Genomic DNA, 17697 nt, shown 5'->3' with positions numbered 1-17697 from the left:
GCACATGCTCTCCCCACAATCTGAGGGCATGTTGCAAAGTGTTGTTCCAGCCCCCCTTCTTACCACATGTGGCTTCAGGTTGGCACTCAGTGATGTATGCTGTACTCCCCATAGAAGTTCATCCTTCAAAAATTTCACCTTAGAAAGTTAATGTACAGTATTAGTTTACTAACTGCTTTGCTAGGTTTTTCTGTCCTGTTGGAAGCTTTAGATTTTGACCATTGATTTGATTGGTGCTTTAAAGTTGAGGCAAAGGTATGAAGGTTCAGATACTCTTCCTTATGTGGCTTATCCTTGTCAGTGAGCTGCCTTTTTTGTGGTGGTGGTGGTGGCGGCGGTGGTGTTGTGGCGAAGGCCTTATCCTCGGTAAGTGCTTGGTCTGCTGGTTCTTCTTAGCCCAGACCTGATATGCCAGGGATAGTCATCTCAGGCTTCACCTCTTGGACCAATCTGTGAAGGTGACTTCAGATTCAGAATGGAATAACCCTCTGTCCTGGGACTGAGCCCCTCTACTAAGGTTATACAATTCCTTACCACTCTGAGGAACAGTGACACATCTTCATGGGGTCCCCAATACCAGGGCAAAGTTTCTAGCTCCCTCAGTGAACTCTGAGACCAAGCACATCAGCTCTCTAAGTGATTACTACTTCTCCTGAGCTTTTGAGGCAAGTCTCAGTCTCACATCAAAGAAGACAGAAAGCACCATTCTTCTGCCTTGGAGATGAGAGGAGAAGAAAAAGAGGAGGAGCATGAGTCATAGAATCATAGAAGATTAGGGTTGGAAGAGACCTCAGGAGGTCATCTAGTCCAACCCCCTGCTCAAAGCAGGACCAACCCCAACTAAATCATCCCAGCCAGGGCTTTGTCAAGCTGGGTCTTAAAAACCTTTATGGATGGAGATTCCACCACCTCCCTAGGTAACCCATTCTAGTGTTTCACCACCCTCCTATTGAAATAGTTTTTTCCTAATGTCCAAGCTAGACCGAGACCATTGCTCCTTGTTCTGTCATCCGCCACCACTGAGAACAGCCTAGCTCCATCCTCTTTGGAACACCCCTTCAGGTAGTTGAAGGCTGCTATCAAATCTCCCCTCACTCTTCTCTTTCGCAGACTAAATAAGCCCAGTTCCCTCAGTCTCTCCTCATAAGTCACGTGCCCCAGCCCCCTAATCATTTTTGTTGCCCTCTGCTGGACTCTCTCCAATTTTTCCACATCCTTTCTGTAGTGGCCCAGAACTGGACACAGTACTCCAGATGTGGCCTCACCAGTGTCAAATAGACAGGAAGAATCACTTCCCTCAATCTGCTGGCAACGCTCCTACTAATGCAGCCCAATATGCCATTATCCTTCTTGGCAACAAGGGCACACTGTTGACTCATATCCAGCTTCTCGTCCACTGTAATCCCTAGGTCCTTTTCTGCAGAACTGACGCTTAGCCAGACGGTCCTCAGCCTGTAGCCGTGCTTGAGATTCTTCCATCCTATGTGCAGGAGTCTGCACTTGTCCTTGTTGAACTTCATCAGATTTCTTTTGGCCCAATCCTCTAGTTTGTCTAGGTCCCTACCCTCCAACATATCTACCTCTCCCCCCAGCTTAGTATCAGCCGCGAACTTGCTGAGGGTGCAATCCATTCCATCATCCAGATCATTAATGAAGATGTTGAAGAAAACTGGCCCCAGGTCCACTCCCTGGGACACTCCACTTGATATCGGCTGCCAACTAGACATTGAGCCGTTGATAACTACCTGTTGAGCCCAATGATCTAGCCAGCTTTCTATCCACCGTATAGTCCATTCGTCCAATCCATGCTTCTTTAACTTGCTGGCAAAAATACTGTGGGAGACCGTATATCATTCTCTAATTGAACATTTGACTGTGCTGCCTTAATCTGTTTATGCAAGAACTCTTCTGCCTCTCTGATGCCACTCAAGATCAATAGTTGACCTTTAAGATCATGAAACTTTTCCTTTTATACAGCCATCAACTTGTACTTCCTGCATAAGAAGTCTGTCTTCGGGCAGGAAACAGAATGTAGCACAATCCTTGTTAAGTCCCAATATCTAGTCCATTGCTTGTGGTCTGTATTGGTAGTGTACCGGGGAGGGGGGAATCCTTCTCTCTCTGCTGCAAACTCTTTCAGAAATCCTGTTAGCCTGCTCAGGTGGGTTGTGTTTTTTTTTTCAAGTTCCATTATTTTCATTGGTCAGTACCACCCCCTTGCTCTTATGGAGGGATTAACCACTTAGACTTCAAACACCTGGCTTGATCAAAGGTGACATAGCCCCAGTCATATGGTCATTGGAGAGACAAGGAAACCAACCTCTCACTGGGCCTTTTCGGAGGCCCAAAAGTTCAACTATATGACCCTCTCAGAGAGACAATCAAACCAAACATGCAACTCACCAAGTCATCAGGATCTACAGATACATCCTGGAAACTTTCCTGTTAGCATTGCCTGTTCACCTGCTTATGTGTTCACTTTAAGTGCATTATACCTAACGTTTCTGGACGGCATCATGAAAGCATCCAAGGCAAAAAGTGTGTTAGCTACCCCAAAGGAAACCTGTAAAACTGTAACCTAGTCATCCAGCAACATGTTTGTAAAATGCTACAGGCTTGAACTTCATTCTGTGGAGAAGCATCATTTAGCAGGAAGGTGATCCAAGATGTGTCCCCAGATATTTCTGATCTGAGGGAAGGGAGTGCATTCTTCTCCTATTTAGCACTCTCTTCCTTCTAAAACCTCCTTTGTTGAGTAGTGTCCCTATGGGTGCTCCACTTCAGGTGCGCATGTGCCTCTTGAGCCCTTGATCGGAGATTTTCCGGTAGCAATGACTGTTCAGTCCGCACATGCATCTAGTACCTCCTTGTGCCGCGTAATAAGGCTATATAAGAATGCGCGGGCAAACCACCCTCCGTTCCTTCTCAACTCCCTTGGCCTGAGGTGGAGCCTGAGCATGTCATGCCTTGGCTGTCTTGTGTTTACAATTTCCTATAGTAGTTTTGTTTAGGATTAGTTAGTATAGTTAGTTTTAGTGATAACTATATAGTTAGAGATAAGTGGTGATTGGATTGTCTTGTTCCCCTCTCTCTCTCCCCGTCAGGAAGTCTTTTATTTTCCTGGCAGGGCATGTCTGGATCCCCAGGTTATAAACGCTGCTTCTCCTTCTGAGAGGCTATACCTGTTAGCGACAGCCACTCTTATGTGGCTAGCAACAGAGGGTCCTGTGGCACCTTTAAGACTAACAGAAGTAATGGGAGCATAAGTTTTCGTGGGTAAGAACCTCACTTCTTCAGATGCAAGTAATGGAAATATCCAGAGGCAGGTATAAATCAGTATGGAGATAACGAGGTTAGTTCAATCAGGAAGGGTGAGGTGCTCTGCTAGCAGTTGAGGTGTGAACACCAAAGGAGGAGAAACTTCTTCTATAGTTGGATAGCCATTCACAGTCTTTGTTTAATCCTGATCTGATGGTGTCAAATTTGCAAATGAACTGGAGCTCTGCAGTTTCTCTTTGGAGTCTGGTCCTGAAGTTTTTTTGCTGTAAGATGGCTACCTTAACATCTGCTATTGTGTGGCCAGGGAGGTTGAAGTGTTCTCCTACAGGTTTTTGTATATTGTCATTCCTGATATCTGACTTGTCCATTTATCCTCTTGCGTAGTGACTGTCCAGTTTGGCCAATGTACATAGCAGAGGGGCATTGCTGGCACATGATGGCATATATAGCATTGGTGGACGTGCAGATGAATGAGCCGGTGATGATGTAGCTGATCTGGTTAGGTCCTGTGATGGTGTTGCTGGTGTAGATATGTGGGCAGAGTTGGCATCGAGGTTTGTTGCATGGGTTGGTTCCTGAGTTAGAGTTATGGTGCGGTGCGTGGTTGCTGGTGAGAATATGCTTAAGGTTGGCGGGTTGTCTGTGGGCGAGAACTGGCCTGCCTCCCAAGGTCTGTGAAAGTGGGGGATCATTGTCCAGGATGGCTTGTAGATCACTGATGATGCGTTGGAGAGGTTTAAGCTGAGGACTGTAGGTGATGGCCAGTGGAGTTCTGTAGGTTTCTTTTCTGGGCCTGTCTTGTAGCAGGAGGCTTCTGGCTGTAGACGATGGATCGTGTGGTGTGTCCGGGGTGGAAGCTGGAGGCATGAAGGTAGGCGTAGCGGTCGGTGGGTTTTTGGTATAGGGTGGTGTTAACGTGGCCATCGCTTATTTGTACTGTGGTGTCTAGAAAGAGGATCTCCCGTGTAGATTGGTCCAGGCTGAGGTTGATGGTGGGGTGGAAGCTGTTGAAATCATGGTGGAATTCTTCCAGGGTCTCCTTCCCATGGGTCCAGATGATGAAGATGTCAGATCAGGATTAAACTAAGACTGTGAATGGCTATCCAACTACAGAAGCAGTTTCTCCTCCCTTGGTGTTCACACCTCAACTGCTAGCAGAGCACCTCACCCTCCCTGATTGAACTAACTCGGTATCTCCATACTGATTTATACCTGCCTCTGAAAATTTCCATTACTTGCATCTGAAGAAGTGAGATTCTTACCCACAAAAGCTTATGCTCCCAATACTTCTGTTAGTCTTAAAGGTGCCACAGGACCCTCTGTTTCTTTTTACAGATTCAGACTAATATGGCTACCCCTCTGATTCTTATGTGGCTGTTGGTTGGGGGAGTCCCATGTCTCCCAGAAGTGTAGCTTTTGCCCAACCCTCAAATCCAGGGCAAGAAATAACAGAGAGATTAAACTGAGACTGTTGACAATGGATTGCTCCCTTTGACCAGCTTCTGAATCAGCTCAGGAGACACACCTCTCCCCCCATACATCTGTTTCTCCAGACAGATCCAGCACTCCTTCAACCTCAGTGCAGGCTTCTCCTGAGAAAGGGAAGACTTTGTAGGCTCCAGGGAAGGTTTTCAAAAAGAGGAGTGTGGAGACTCATCTTACGGAGCCAGCTCCTAAAAGGCCCAGATCCCCTGGTGAGATCCACAATCTTGGAAGCCTTGACCTCTCAGCTTGGTACCATAGAGGCAAAAGACTCCTCCAGTACTGGTAGAGCTGAAGTGCCAGAGCTCAAGGAGAGAGACAGCTCTGACAGGCCTTGATACCATCTGAGAGACAAGGAAGGCAAGCATCAACACTCAAGGCTGCCACCATCTGGCACAGCCCCACCATTGGTGCCTACGCATTCAGCACCTTTGCTACTGAGCAAGAAATGGCACCAGATACCGTGGGCACTTGCATTAGTACACCCCCAATTGATAGTACCTTCTTCAGTTACCGCATCGGTACTGATCCCCTACTTAGTACCACAAGAATTCAGGTACATTAAGCACCTGTCTGATTAACGTACCTAAGTCCTCACTCCTCATAGTACTGAGTGTCTCTTGGTACTGAGACCTCCATCTCCAGATCACCATCATCCTCACCATTTTCTGTGGTTCCATTGAAGGATATTGAGTAGGATGGAGACTTCCAGTCAATCTCTCATATTTCTGTACAGGGTTCTCCGACTTACCTATATAGGAACCCATTCTTTGACAGTCATAGGGAAGATACTCATGTTCAACAAGGAGGGTGGTGGAAGCAACCCTATGCCACCCCTGCTCCCATATGGGTGCCCTCCCACCAATGGCCATACTGGGATCTTTGGACTGCTTATCGGCATCAATTCACCAGACCACTGGTACTGTCTCCTAAGGAGGCTAGAGTCATACAGTCCTCCCCTCACCAATCTGCCCACTCACAGGAGGAGACATTTGAGGAGCAGGAAGCCAGGGTGGAGAAAGAGGCCACCCTTCAAACACCTATTTCATCATTGTCTACCGACAAGGTGATTATGCCTCCACCACCTTCCATGGCTGCTGATTTCTGCAATTTCAAGCTCTTATAAAGAGGGTAGCTAACACTTCTAATTCTTCTTAGAGGTCAAGGACTCACAGCACAATCTGCTGGACATTCTGCAGTCAGCAATACCCTCCAGGGTAGTATTATCCATTAACAAGGTACTCTTGCATCCAGCGAAGACTATGTGGCAAATACCTGCTACCACCCTTCCATCAATGTGTAAATGAGCAGATAAGAAATATTATGTTCCCCCTAAGTATTCTGCTTTTTTTGAGCAGGGTAAGCAGAACTCCAAGTCTATTCTGTATGACAAGGACCAAAAGAGACCAGATCTTTTTGGACAGAAGTACTATTCATCAGCAACCCTGCAATTTAGGAACAAGAACTATCAGGCAATCATGGCCAACATTTTACAAATTATAATTTTATAAACTGTAATAGATTTACAGCCTTTATTGAACATCTGCCACAGGAACATAGGAAACAGTTCCAGGCCATCATTTCAGAGGGCCAATTATTGGTCAGAACCTCTCTTCAAGCATCCTTGGATGTTCCAGACACCACTGCCAGGCCCATCTCCATGGCAGTATTTATGTGCAGGGTGTCATGGATCCAACTCTGGGTTTCTGAGAGAAGGCCAGAATACTGTTGAGAAACATCCCTTCAATGATCGTAAGCTAGTCTTGGAGACCACAGATGAGTCCTTCCACATACTAAAAGACTCTAGAGCTACTTTATGATCTCAGGTCATATATACACTTACAAATAAGATTTGGTAGGTCACATCCTGCTCATTTCTTGGGATTCCTAAGTCCCACTGAACCTCCCAGGAAAAGACAAATTCCAGAGAAAGAATGCTGCTTACCTGCCCTCTATGAGCACCCCATTATCTTCAAAATTTTGACAGGTCGGTCAAGGGTTCAAATCCTCTGGTTTTACAGCTACATCTGTTTCCCCTCCTCCCTCTCTTTGGAGATCACATTCCCCATTTCCAACATGCTTGGAGGAGGATCACTGCAGACAACTGGATCATAGATGTCATAACATCAGTTTATACCATCCATTTTACATCCCTCCCCCCGTCCATCTCCTTTTCCTCTTCAGGGTCCCCTCTCACAAGCTTTTACTGAGATAAGAAGTGAACTCTTTCCTTCAATAAAGAGCAATATAGGCAGTCCCACCACTTCACAAAGGCAAAGAGTTTTACTTGACGTATTTCCTTGTACCAAAAAAGGATAGAGTGTGGAAACCAATCTTGAATCTAAGACTTCTAAACAAGTTTGTAAAGCCTTAAAAAAAATCAGGATAATGACTCTGGCAACTATAATTCCTTCACTGAAGGAAGGGTATTGATTTTTGGTTCTCGACCTACAAGATGCCTATTTCGAAATAACGATAAATTAATTGCATAGGAAACACCTACGCATCAATGTAGGCCAGGATCATTTCCAATTCCAAGTATTTCTCTTAGGCCCTAAGGATGTTCTCAGAGGTGCTGGCAATAGTGGCTGCTTACCTCCATCAAGAAGCAATCCTAATCTTCCCATACCTCGACGTCTGGCTACTCAAAGGCAGGCTGTTCCTATGGATCAGTACTGTCTTCCAACCAGACAGCTGTTGCTCTTTTCCAGGAACTGGGTTGCCAGCTGAATGTAAAAAAATCCACATTAACTCCTGTAGAAAAGATACAGTTTCCAGAGGCATACTTGGATTCATTGACAGCCAGGGCCTACCTTCCCACAGACAGACTTGTAACTTGGTCAGCACTGGTAGGGACAATTCAGGGGAGCTTAGACTACAGTAAGGAACTGTCTACAGTGCCTGGATCACATGGCAGCTTGCACCTTCATGACCAATCATCCAAGGATACGTCTCTGCTGCTACCAAGGTTGGCATAAAATGACCTTTTCTCTAGCCAGAGATGCTTTGTATAGGCATGTGATGGTTCTTCTCTAGACCCTCAGCGTCTGTGCAGGCATTCCTTTCTGTCAGCTCCATGAGTAACTATGACAACAGATGCATCATTATTGGGATGGAGAGCTCACCTCAGTGCCCTCTCAACTCAAGGTAGATGGACAAATCAGGAAACCTGTCTCCACATCAATCTGTTGGAACTCAGGGAGGTCAGAAATCCCTGCTTTTGTTTCCTCATCGGGACAAATCAGAGCAAAAATTCAACAAATAATGTGGGAGCGGGTGGGAGTGAGTATTGTGGTGTGAGATGGGAGTGGGATTTTAAAAAAATAATTTTCCTGCAGTGCAAGCAACATGAATGCCCTGGCCAGTACCTGCTGCTCTCTAGCCGCCCAGCTCTGAAGGCAGCACTACCGCCAGCAACAGTGCAGAAGTAAGGGGGGCAATGCCCTCACTTTGCACTGCTATCGGTGGTGGTGCTGACCTCAGAGCTGGACAGCAGGAGAGGAGCAGCTGCTGGCTGAGGTATTCATGTTTGCTGCTTGGGAGAACTACTTTTTTTTTTTTTTTTTAAATCTCACTTCTGTCCTGCCCCGCAATACCCACTCTATTTTTATCCTGCTCCAGCTATTATAGTAGCAGGTCCTGTGGGACCTGCAGGATCCCAGTTTCTTTGTGCCCCTCAGAGAACCTCTGGCATGCCCCCCAATTTGTGCACCACTAGTCAAGGTTTATAATGGGTTTAGGGAATCTCTACCCCGCTCCAATTTGGGACCTTAACGTGGTAATTAAATATTTCATGAGACTCTGATTTGAAACAATGGCAACCTATTCTCTGCTCTCCTTATCTATGAAGACTGCCTTTTTATCTCATCAGCCTATAGGACTGGAGAGAATGAAGCCTTGATAGCAGATCTCCCACTCCTCCTTCCTCCAGTATTCTGAAAGGATGAAGTCTCTGTGCCCAAACCCTAAATTCTTATCTAAGATACTATCAGTGTTTCATCTTAACCAGTCCATTCATCCACCATTTTTTTCCAAAACCCCACAAGTCTCTGCAGGAGACATACGTGGTTGTTCAAAGAGCATTGGCTTTCTGCTTATATAGAATCAATCAATTACAACAGTGGGGAATACTGCTTGGGAGTCACCTGAAGTGGAGCACCCTTCTGGACGCTACTCAAAGAAGAAGAGGTTACTCACCTTGTGCAGTAGTTGCAGTTCTTCAACGTGTCCCCCTATGGATGTTCAACTACCCACCCTCTTTCCCTCCTGCTTTAGACTATTCTATATAGAATATTTGGGTGGATAAGAAACTGAGGACCATTGACCTGCTAATCACTGGATAGCCTCGGTGTGTGGCATAAGGAGGTAGAGGATGCATCACAGGTTGAATGGACACTGCTAATGGAAAATCTCCAATCAAGGGCTCAAAAGGTTCATATGCACCTGAAGGGGAGCACCCATAGGGGGACACATCTCGAAGAACTGCAATTACAGCACAAGGTGAGTAACCATTTTTTACTGCTTGCTATGGCCCATACATCTCAAACTGGGGAAGCACTCAGGATCCAGAATGGAAAGCTTATTACCAGATTTCCTTGCTGGGACTGAGCTGCTTTATGTGAGATAAGTGCTTTCCGTATCTGAACCATTGGCTTTCTCCAGGGACCATGTGCACATTAAACACAAGCTACTTAGGTGTTACTATTAGATTACATTTAATCTGCTAATAAAGATTGTGTTTCCATACAATTTTTGAAAATGGTAATCTGGGGGCGAGAGAGAAGGAAGGGGTGTTGCTAACCCTGGAACTTTGTGAATTAGTCTAAACTGCGTCCATTACTAGCCAGAAGGATAGTGCAACCAAAATATTGACTGCTGAAGAGGTCAGTCCCAGACAGGAAATCAAGAAACAAATCTTCTGTTTAAACAGTCTCTGTTTCTGCAGTGTCAGACTCGCATTCTTTTGCTTTTGAGTATTTTGTTTTTCGTTTTAAATGTTGTTGGTGTTATTGTGCCTCATCCAAGAGTGTGAAGCTGAAGCAGCATCTTTGTTGCTGGTAAAGAGTTTTAAAATTCTTATTAGTGGACAGCTGGAGTATAGAGACTTTTTAATCTTAGTGTTTCATATTATTGAACTATCTCTGCATTTTGATGGGCTAACAACGGCTGTTAGCCAACAAGGATTCTCAGACTAGTTATTGAGAAATAATACAATAATTCTGCAAATCATAAACACAGCAAAAAAAAATGTAGGGAACTGGATAACTGGGGAGAAACTGTACCATTAGCTTCAGTAACTCTAGAGATCCATGCAGCCTGATTGGCTGGCTGAAGTATTTCCATTTCACTGTGATAAATACTAACTTATGTACCTTTGTCAGGTAAGAGAATGTGTATCTAAGAAAATCCCTTCAGAGGAAGCTATTGAAATGAAACTGCTGGAAAAAGACAAGGAAGGAGTTGTGAACTCTCAGCTGCAGTGGCAACTTAACCTTCTAGCCCACGTTGAATCTCTACAAGATGAAGTTACACACAGGATGGATTTCATTGAGAAAGAACTGGATGGTAAATTAAATGTATTTTCTTTCACTGATTAAACAGCATGTACATTTTGTCCCATTCAGATTATGCTGTTTCTCTCCTAAATGCATTGTCTTGAGATCTGTATCCTATTTCTGCAGATCTACAAAGATACCAGCATCGTTTTTATCAAATAGCCATCTGTAATAATTGAAAGTTGTGTTTTTAGGAGTAAATTTGGTTTTGATATAGTCACTGGAACTGCCCTTCAGGTAATTGAAGGCTACTATGAAATCCCCTCTCATTCTTCTCTTTTGCAAACTAAATAAGTCCAGTTCACTCAGCCTCGCTTAATAAATCATGTGCCCCAGCCCCCTAATCATTTTTGTTGCCCTCCGCTGGACTCTCTCCAATTTGTTCACATCCTTTCTGTAGCGGGGGGGCCAAAACGGGATGCAGTACTCCAAATGTGGCCTCGCCAGTGCCAAATAGAGGAGAATAATCACTTCCCGCGATCTGGGGCACTCCGCTTGATACTGGCTGTCAACTAGACATTGAGCCATTGATCACTACCCGTTGAGCCCGACAATCTAGCCAGCTTTCTGTCCACCTTATAGTCCATTTATCCAATCCATACTTCTTTAACTTGCCTTGCAAAGATGTTTTTTGCCTTACAGAGATGATCACATTGATTTACGCACATGGTAGCTCTGTAAATTACCAAACACTATTTGGGAAGTTTTGTTTTCTGATTTCTAAAATATTGTATATGTTAAAATTACTGTAGTTTCTTTCAAAATATATTTATTTCAAGAACTCTTAGTTTTATGGTTTTGGAAATATATATGTATATATTTGTCAGCTAATCACAATAGCGAATAGTATTAACTTTTTCTATTTCTTTTGCAGTTTTAGAGAGCTGGTTGGATTACACAGGAGAGCTGGAGCCACCTGAACCACTAGCTAGACTTCCACAACTCAAACATTGTATAAAACAGCTTATTACGGACCTAGGCAAGGTGCAAAAAATTGCTCTTTGCTGCTCAACATGAGACTAGAGAGCTCTTGAAATTGCTGTTGAATATGAACGTGGAGTGTTTGACACAAACAGCTCTATATATTTAAATGAAATTAGCATGCTGATTGCATGTGATGCAGACTGACTTCAGGGATTTGTGAAGAAGTATGACTGTTCTGAAAGCAGTAACAAGGTTATTCTTATCTTTTGATCTTTTGGGGGTTTACTAGTCAATTTTAACAATATGGAAGGGGATTTTACTCTTGTATTCAAGGGTAGGAGCAGACTGACAAATTATACTCTTAGATTTTCATTCCTTACGACAAGTTGTTGAATGAAATAAACTTTTTGCATAATGAAACTGACTTAAAATTGTGCCACTGAAGATAAAACAGAGTTCTAAGAGCCAAAAATGTTTAGTTGACGAAGGTTGTAAATTATGTTCTACAGAGTTTATTTAAAAGACTTGTATACCAGGTCAGGTCATGCTTTATTCCTACTGGTTTATGCACAGTACAGTATTTAATCAATAGACGACGTTATAACAATTTTCAAGCATAGCAAATATGAATGTCCATCTTTAATTGTTAACTCTTACATGGAGGTTTGCAAGTAATACTGGCCTAAAACCCCACTGCTGTTAATTTAAATAGAGATAGCAGACGGTCACAGTTGGGTTGCATTTAGTTACATAGTAAATGATTATTTTTCCATATTTATCATGTCACTATCACATGACTCTAAGGTACTGGGGAAATCCATTTACATTGTGCTTCTTGTGCATTCTTGAACTTTTAAATTTGGCCATACTGTGCCTCCTTGAACTAGTGCTACTGGCTCACCTTTGTGAGAGTACACAGTGATATGTCTAAAAGATGGGATATGTGCCAGAAGTTCCAAACTTAAGATGTGTAGTTTTCTATCCATTTGTTAATTGCCATTCCGGTTATATTTTGAAATGTAGACTTTTTTTTCAATACTCTAAACATGCTCATTGTAAAGACTTATTATGAATGTGTGGTTTTGGGAATCAGTTTATTTTATGTTTGTTTAAATAAAGCCTCAAAAGCTATGCCTGAGGTACTGTCCTCACAGTGAGGTATTATGTTAAATAGTATATGTTCTCAGTCTCTTTTTATACTTTGTTTTAATTTTCTAGTTCGTATTATTTTGTGAGATCAAGATGAAAATGCTGCTTAAGTTGAAGATACATTATATATATATATATATATATAGTACCTTTTGAAACATTGATGTATTGTATTTGATATGTTACAAGCCTTTTACGTGCGGCTCATATCTCCATAAATAATGGTTGTGATTTTTTTTTTTCTTCCCAAATATTGCTGAGTGTAACTTCACTGTGGGAAAGGGTAAATTGTTTCTGCATTGAGAGGGTGTCCTGAAAAAGCAGAATTTTTCTGTTATCTTGATCTCTCTGACAGTTCTATTTGTGATGGTACCACCAAAGGGTTAAAATTAAAGCACAGTTGTAATCAAAAGACCCAGAAGTGTACAAATTGTTAATTATGGATATATGAATCTGTAAAGTTTATATGCTGCAAAGAATAATGATTTACTATGTAAACTTGAAATATCCACTATCATAGGAATAACAATATCTACAATTAATATTTTGATCAGTTTAGTTCATTCAGAAAATGGAATAACTAGGCTACTCAAGGTAGTAGTTAAGGCTTTTATGCCAAGACTCATTTCAGGGAATAATTTATGTCGCACCATTTTATGGCACTAGTTGATATATAATGAATTTGACATATGTACAGCAGGAAAATAAACTTATTTCGCTGTAACACAGTTGGAATAAAGCTTACATTATCTTAAATGTCACTTCGCTTTCTAAAGGTAAAAACAAATGCTTAAACATGTCATTCCTCTTAATGACATCTGAATTATGAGTAACATGCTGTGTAGCTCTAGCACAAACAGCTGTAACCAAATGATAAGAAGGGTATCCAAACAAGGGTTTTAAACAACAGCTGTGAAGTTTTTATCAGATTACTGTTTTACCAGTAAATTATTCCCTGTTTGAAATCTGTATAATGAGCACTCCGACTGGAAAATAATTAAATACAAGTACATTAACAAATCAACTTTGTTACAGTTTAAAGCAATAGAGAGGTTAATTCCCAAGTTTTTCTCTCCAGAAATGGAAATTTTCCCTTTGCAAGTAACTGGTTTTGGAGCGTTCATTTTAAGTTTGCTTTGCCAGTTTATTTTTTCTCATGGCAAAGAAAATTCCACTTGGTGAATAGCAATACTGAAGTTTTTGTTTTCCTTTAGCAGAATGATTATACAATAGGGAACCCCTTGCTGATGAAACAGATCTGGATGACTGAAAATATTTATTTGAAATAGGTTAGTGCTTTTCACATTCAGGAAAGGTTCTGTATTGTGCCCTTCCTGAATTGTTTTGTCCCTATTTTTATAAGTTTCCACATTTGTAGCTCTCCTTATTCTTGACCAACACTATTTTGGTCTGGCAAATCACTTTTTGTTGTTTCTTTAAATCACTGTTAAGTGAATGCAACATGGAGCCTTGATAAAATGAGCAAACATTGCACTGTGGATACATAAGTATATATGTCTTTGTTTATGCACTATTAGAACTGAGGGCGTTGTATATAGAATTTTGCTTTGGAGCAATATTTGCAAAACTTGAAAACTTCTGTATCTTGGTGTTTGGAATAAATAAATAGGTTTTTGTTGGTTAAGTCTTAGTAAAGTCTATTTCTGTTTCAGTTTAATGATTATTCAAACTAGTTATATATTTAAAAGGTCATTTTTGTACTTTAGAGAGATGAGATTGGTGAGTTAATACCTTTTATTGGACCCATTTCTGTTAGTGAGAGACACAAGCTCTGAAGCTTACATAGAGCTCTTCTAAGTTAGATACTGTAGTTCAGCAGTATTAATACTGACCCAGTGCTCACTAGATTGATCAGTTCTTCAAAAATGTCATATATAAGAATTCCCAATGAATAAACTGACCTTTTCTCTGCATGTAGTGCTTAAAGTGGAATATTTTATAATTTTTTTAATTTAAAACCCCACCAAAATTAACAGGATACATGTGTAGGCTTAAAAAAAAACCCTGTATAATATTAAACCAAATATTTATAAAGAAGTTCCTTCATCACTTACCAATCAAAGCCTGAATGCAAGATTTGAAGTTTCTCCTGCATGAGTTCATAGCATCATAAATATGTCTGTCATTGTAAAGAATGCAGCAGGAGAAACACGGAACACTGGACTTGAGCCTCAACTGATCAGGATGGATTGATTTAAAACAAAGTGATTTAAATCGCCAGTTTTAATCATGATTTAAATCACTATGCAGGAAACCTTGGTTTAAATAACCAATTTTAATCTTGTTTTCCATTTGTACTTTGTTTACCTAAAAAGAGGTCAATTCTCATTGGCTAGAAACCATTAAAACCTGTTGATTTGCAGCTAAATACAGCCTTTGCAGTACTGGGCTTATTTATTCTGAAGAAGAGAAGAGTGAGGGGGGATTTGATAGCAGCCTTCAACCACCTGAAGGGGGGTTCCAAAGAGGATGGAGCTTGGCTGTTCTCAGTGGTGGCAGATGACAGAACAAGGAGCAATGGTCTCAAGTTGCAGTGGGAGAGGTCTGGGTTGGATATTAGGAAAAACTATTTCACTAGGAGGGTGGTGAAGCCCTGGAATGGGTTACCTAGGGAGGTGGTGGAATCTCCATCCTTAGAGGTTTTTAAGGCCTAGCTTGACAAAGCCCTGGCTGGGATGATTTAGTTGAGGTTGGTCCTGCTTTGAGCAGGGGGTTGGACTAGATGACCTCCTGAGGTCTTTTCCAACCCTAATCTTCTATGATTCTAAATTTGGTACATTTTTGCTAAACAAGAGGATATACTATGTCTACGTAAGTTTTATTTAAGCAACTATGTATAGCTTAATACATATTTATTCCGATTCTTAATCTTTACATTTTTATGGTTAGAAAATGCTGAATGATACATTTTTCATTTATCAGATGAATAAATTTTTTACTCATGATTTGTTTCAAGCTGCATTTGGATGGAAATTTCTGTTGTGCTTCTTAAATTAAATTCCATTTTTTTATTAGTGTTATAAGCCTACCTCTTAAATGTGTGGGATAAACTTAAAAAAAAATGTATCAAAACATGTTTTGCATTTAAAACCAACTGGTTTAACAAACAAACAGGAACTATTATCTGTACTTAGCAAATTGAGCTGATTGTCTCTGTTCACCATGCCCTTCAACATTTTAGAATTGGTAGATCTCATCTTCTTGTATCTTCTTGTTTTTATTCCTAGATTAGAAGAGGAAAACAAGCTTACCTGCTTTTGCATCTTCCAGTTAGTTTCTTAACTTCAGATGAATTAGGCACTGAACTGAACTAGTTGAATAAATTGAAATGAAGGAAATATTCTCTCTGCACCCGAAGAAGAGGCTAGTGCTGTCAAAAGCTGATGTAGCATTTCAGCAAACTCTGATTCCAGTGCTTAGCCAGTGATTTCACCAGTTCAGTGTAGTCTCTTTCTTTAAAACTTCAGCAAATATGTAATATTTGTAATACATGTAAAACATGCAATATTTAATATTTTTATTTAATTTACATATTTTAATAGATTATAATAAGTTTAGGCTTTGACATAGGTTGTCATAATTTCAAATGTAAGTTTAAATACATTATTCTTTTAAAAATAAGCCTATTTAATTTACATTTTAAAATCTAATTTTAATCGGTTTCTATCCATCCCAAGGAGTCGTTCAGTTCAGTTATCCAGGGGTGGTGGGTTGGCAGTGGTGTTAGCCCTCTTGCAAAGGTGTGGGGAGTGAAATGTAGTTGCCCCAGCTCTCCCTTGGCCTGTGAATGCTCCAGGAAAGAGAGGAACACCTTCCTGGCCCAAAATACTTAAAAAACAGCAACCACCCACTTGTTGTGTCTGGAAATGACCAAGTGAGCATGTGAGCTTCCTATCCTACCCAAAGCAGGCATCCCCTTTCCCACCCCCACCCTCCAAAGTAGGGCTTGGGGAAGAGTATACAGAAAAGCTTCCCCTGAAGCAGCACATGAAATGAAGTGAAACCGACTCTACGCAAAGTGCTGCCGTATGTACCAAACAAACTGGAATGCTGGAGAAAAACATTTTTCTGTCTCTGTAACAGGATTTTATGGCTCACTTGTAATGAGCAAGTACACCATTTTCAGACGGAAAAGTAGCTTTATGGTTAACTGGGTCCAAATGACATAAAGGAGTTAGTTGGTAAGTGTAAAATAAGTTTGGAAAGGCTGCACTGGAAGAGGAGAGAATTTTAAGATTCCAGGATTGTCTCTCACTGTCACTCTGAAGCCTAGAATGTCTGAGTCACTGTGAAGCTATAGGGTTTGTCTACACTTACCTGGGGATTGACACATTGGTGGACAATTTAGAGGGTCTAGTGAAGACTCCATTGGATCGAGAAGAGTAAGGGGGATCGATGGGAGAGCGTCTCCCATCGACATCATGTAGTGTGAACGCTGTGGCAAGTAGCTCTAAGCTACATCGACGTAAGTTATGCTATTTGCATAACTCAAATTGCATAGCTTAGATTTAGCTTTTCTGTGTAGTGTAGACAAGGCCATGGAAACGGCTATATGGGTGATTGAGAGCTCATTTCGTTTAGAATGTTACCAGATTCAGTCATCAATGGATTTTGTGGTCTGTTACTGTCCAATTTTTAAGTTCTCATCCATTTTCACTTTATGAATTATAGTTATGTGACAGCATGGGCTACTGGAGGGTATGTTATGCCAAGAGTTCCAGACCATTGTGATATCAGTTAACTCACCCAATTACCATCCTTACTCAGCAGCTAATTTGCATGCAGGAGTTCATTGGTTGTATGAGGGAAACTGCACAGATGGTGGATTACTTGGCGCATCTGCCACAATTCTTCAAAACCACAACAACACAACCAGCACACACAATTACCCAAACGTGCAGAGCCCTCCACTGCAGCATATACCCGTCATTTGCTATCCACACAAAACACCCATCTCCTAGTACACACACTAACCCCAAACAAAGGATGACCAGATGTCCTGTTTTTAAAGGGACAGTCACGTATTTAAGCCCTCCTGCAGGTGTCCTAACTTTTTCTTACAAACAGGCAAATTGTCCCATGTTTTCTCTCTTCCCCTATCACTATTGGTGGGTCCTGCTGCTGTCCAGATCCCTGCTTGCCAGCCACCCGCCCATCGGAGGTGAGTGTGGGGGGGCCGTTGATGGGGGTGGGTGTGCAAGGCTGCTGATGGGGTGAAGTTGCAGCAGGCATGGCCTGTTTCCCTTGTTGGTCCATCAGCACAGCCCCTGCTTTATGCCGGCTCTTG

The 17697-nt window shown here is 41.7% G+C and overlaps 1 protein-coding gene across 1 annotated transcript in view; it reads left to right on the top strand.

The window, feature by feature from the left end:
- Positions 1-14034, top strand: part of PHF20 (PHD finger protein 20) — a 167948-nt gene extending 153914 nt beyond the window's left edge. Inside the window, exons 17-18 of the mRNA XM_034787648.1 lie at positions 10143-10326; positions 11191-14034. Coding sequence (XP_034643539.1) covers positions 10143-10326; positions 11191-11333 — 327 coding nt within the window. The 3' untranslated portion in view covers positions 11334-14034. The remainder of the gene's footprint in view (positions 1-10142; positions 10327-11190) is intronic.
- Positions 14035-17697: the final 3663 nt, after the last annotated feature.

This window comes from Trachemys scripta, chromosome 12 (genome assembly GCF_013100865.1).
Source record: "Trachemys scripta elegans isolate TJP31775 chromosome 12, CAS_Tse_1.0, whole genome shotgun sequence".
NCBI lineage: Eukaryota > Metazoa > Chordata > Testudines > Emydidae > Trachemys > Trachemys scripta.
This window is presented reverse-complemented; position numbering and strand designations above follow the sequence as displayed.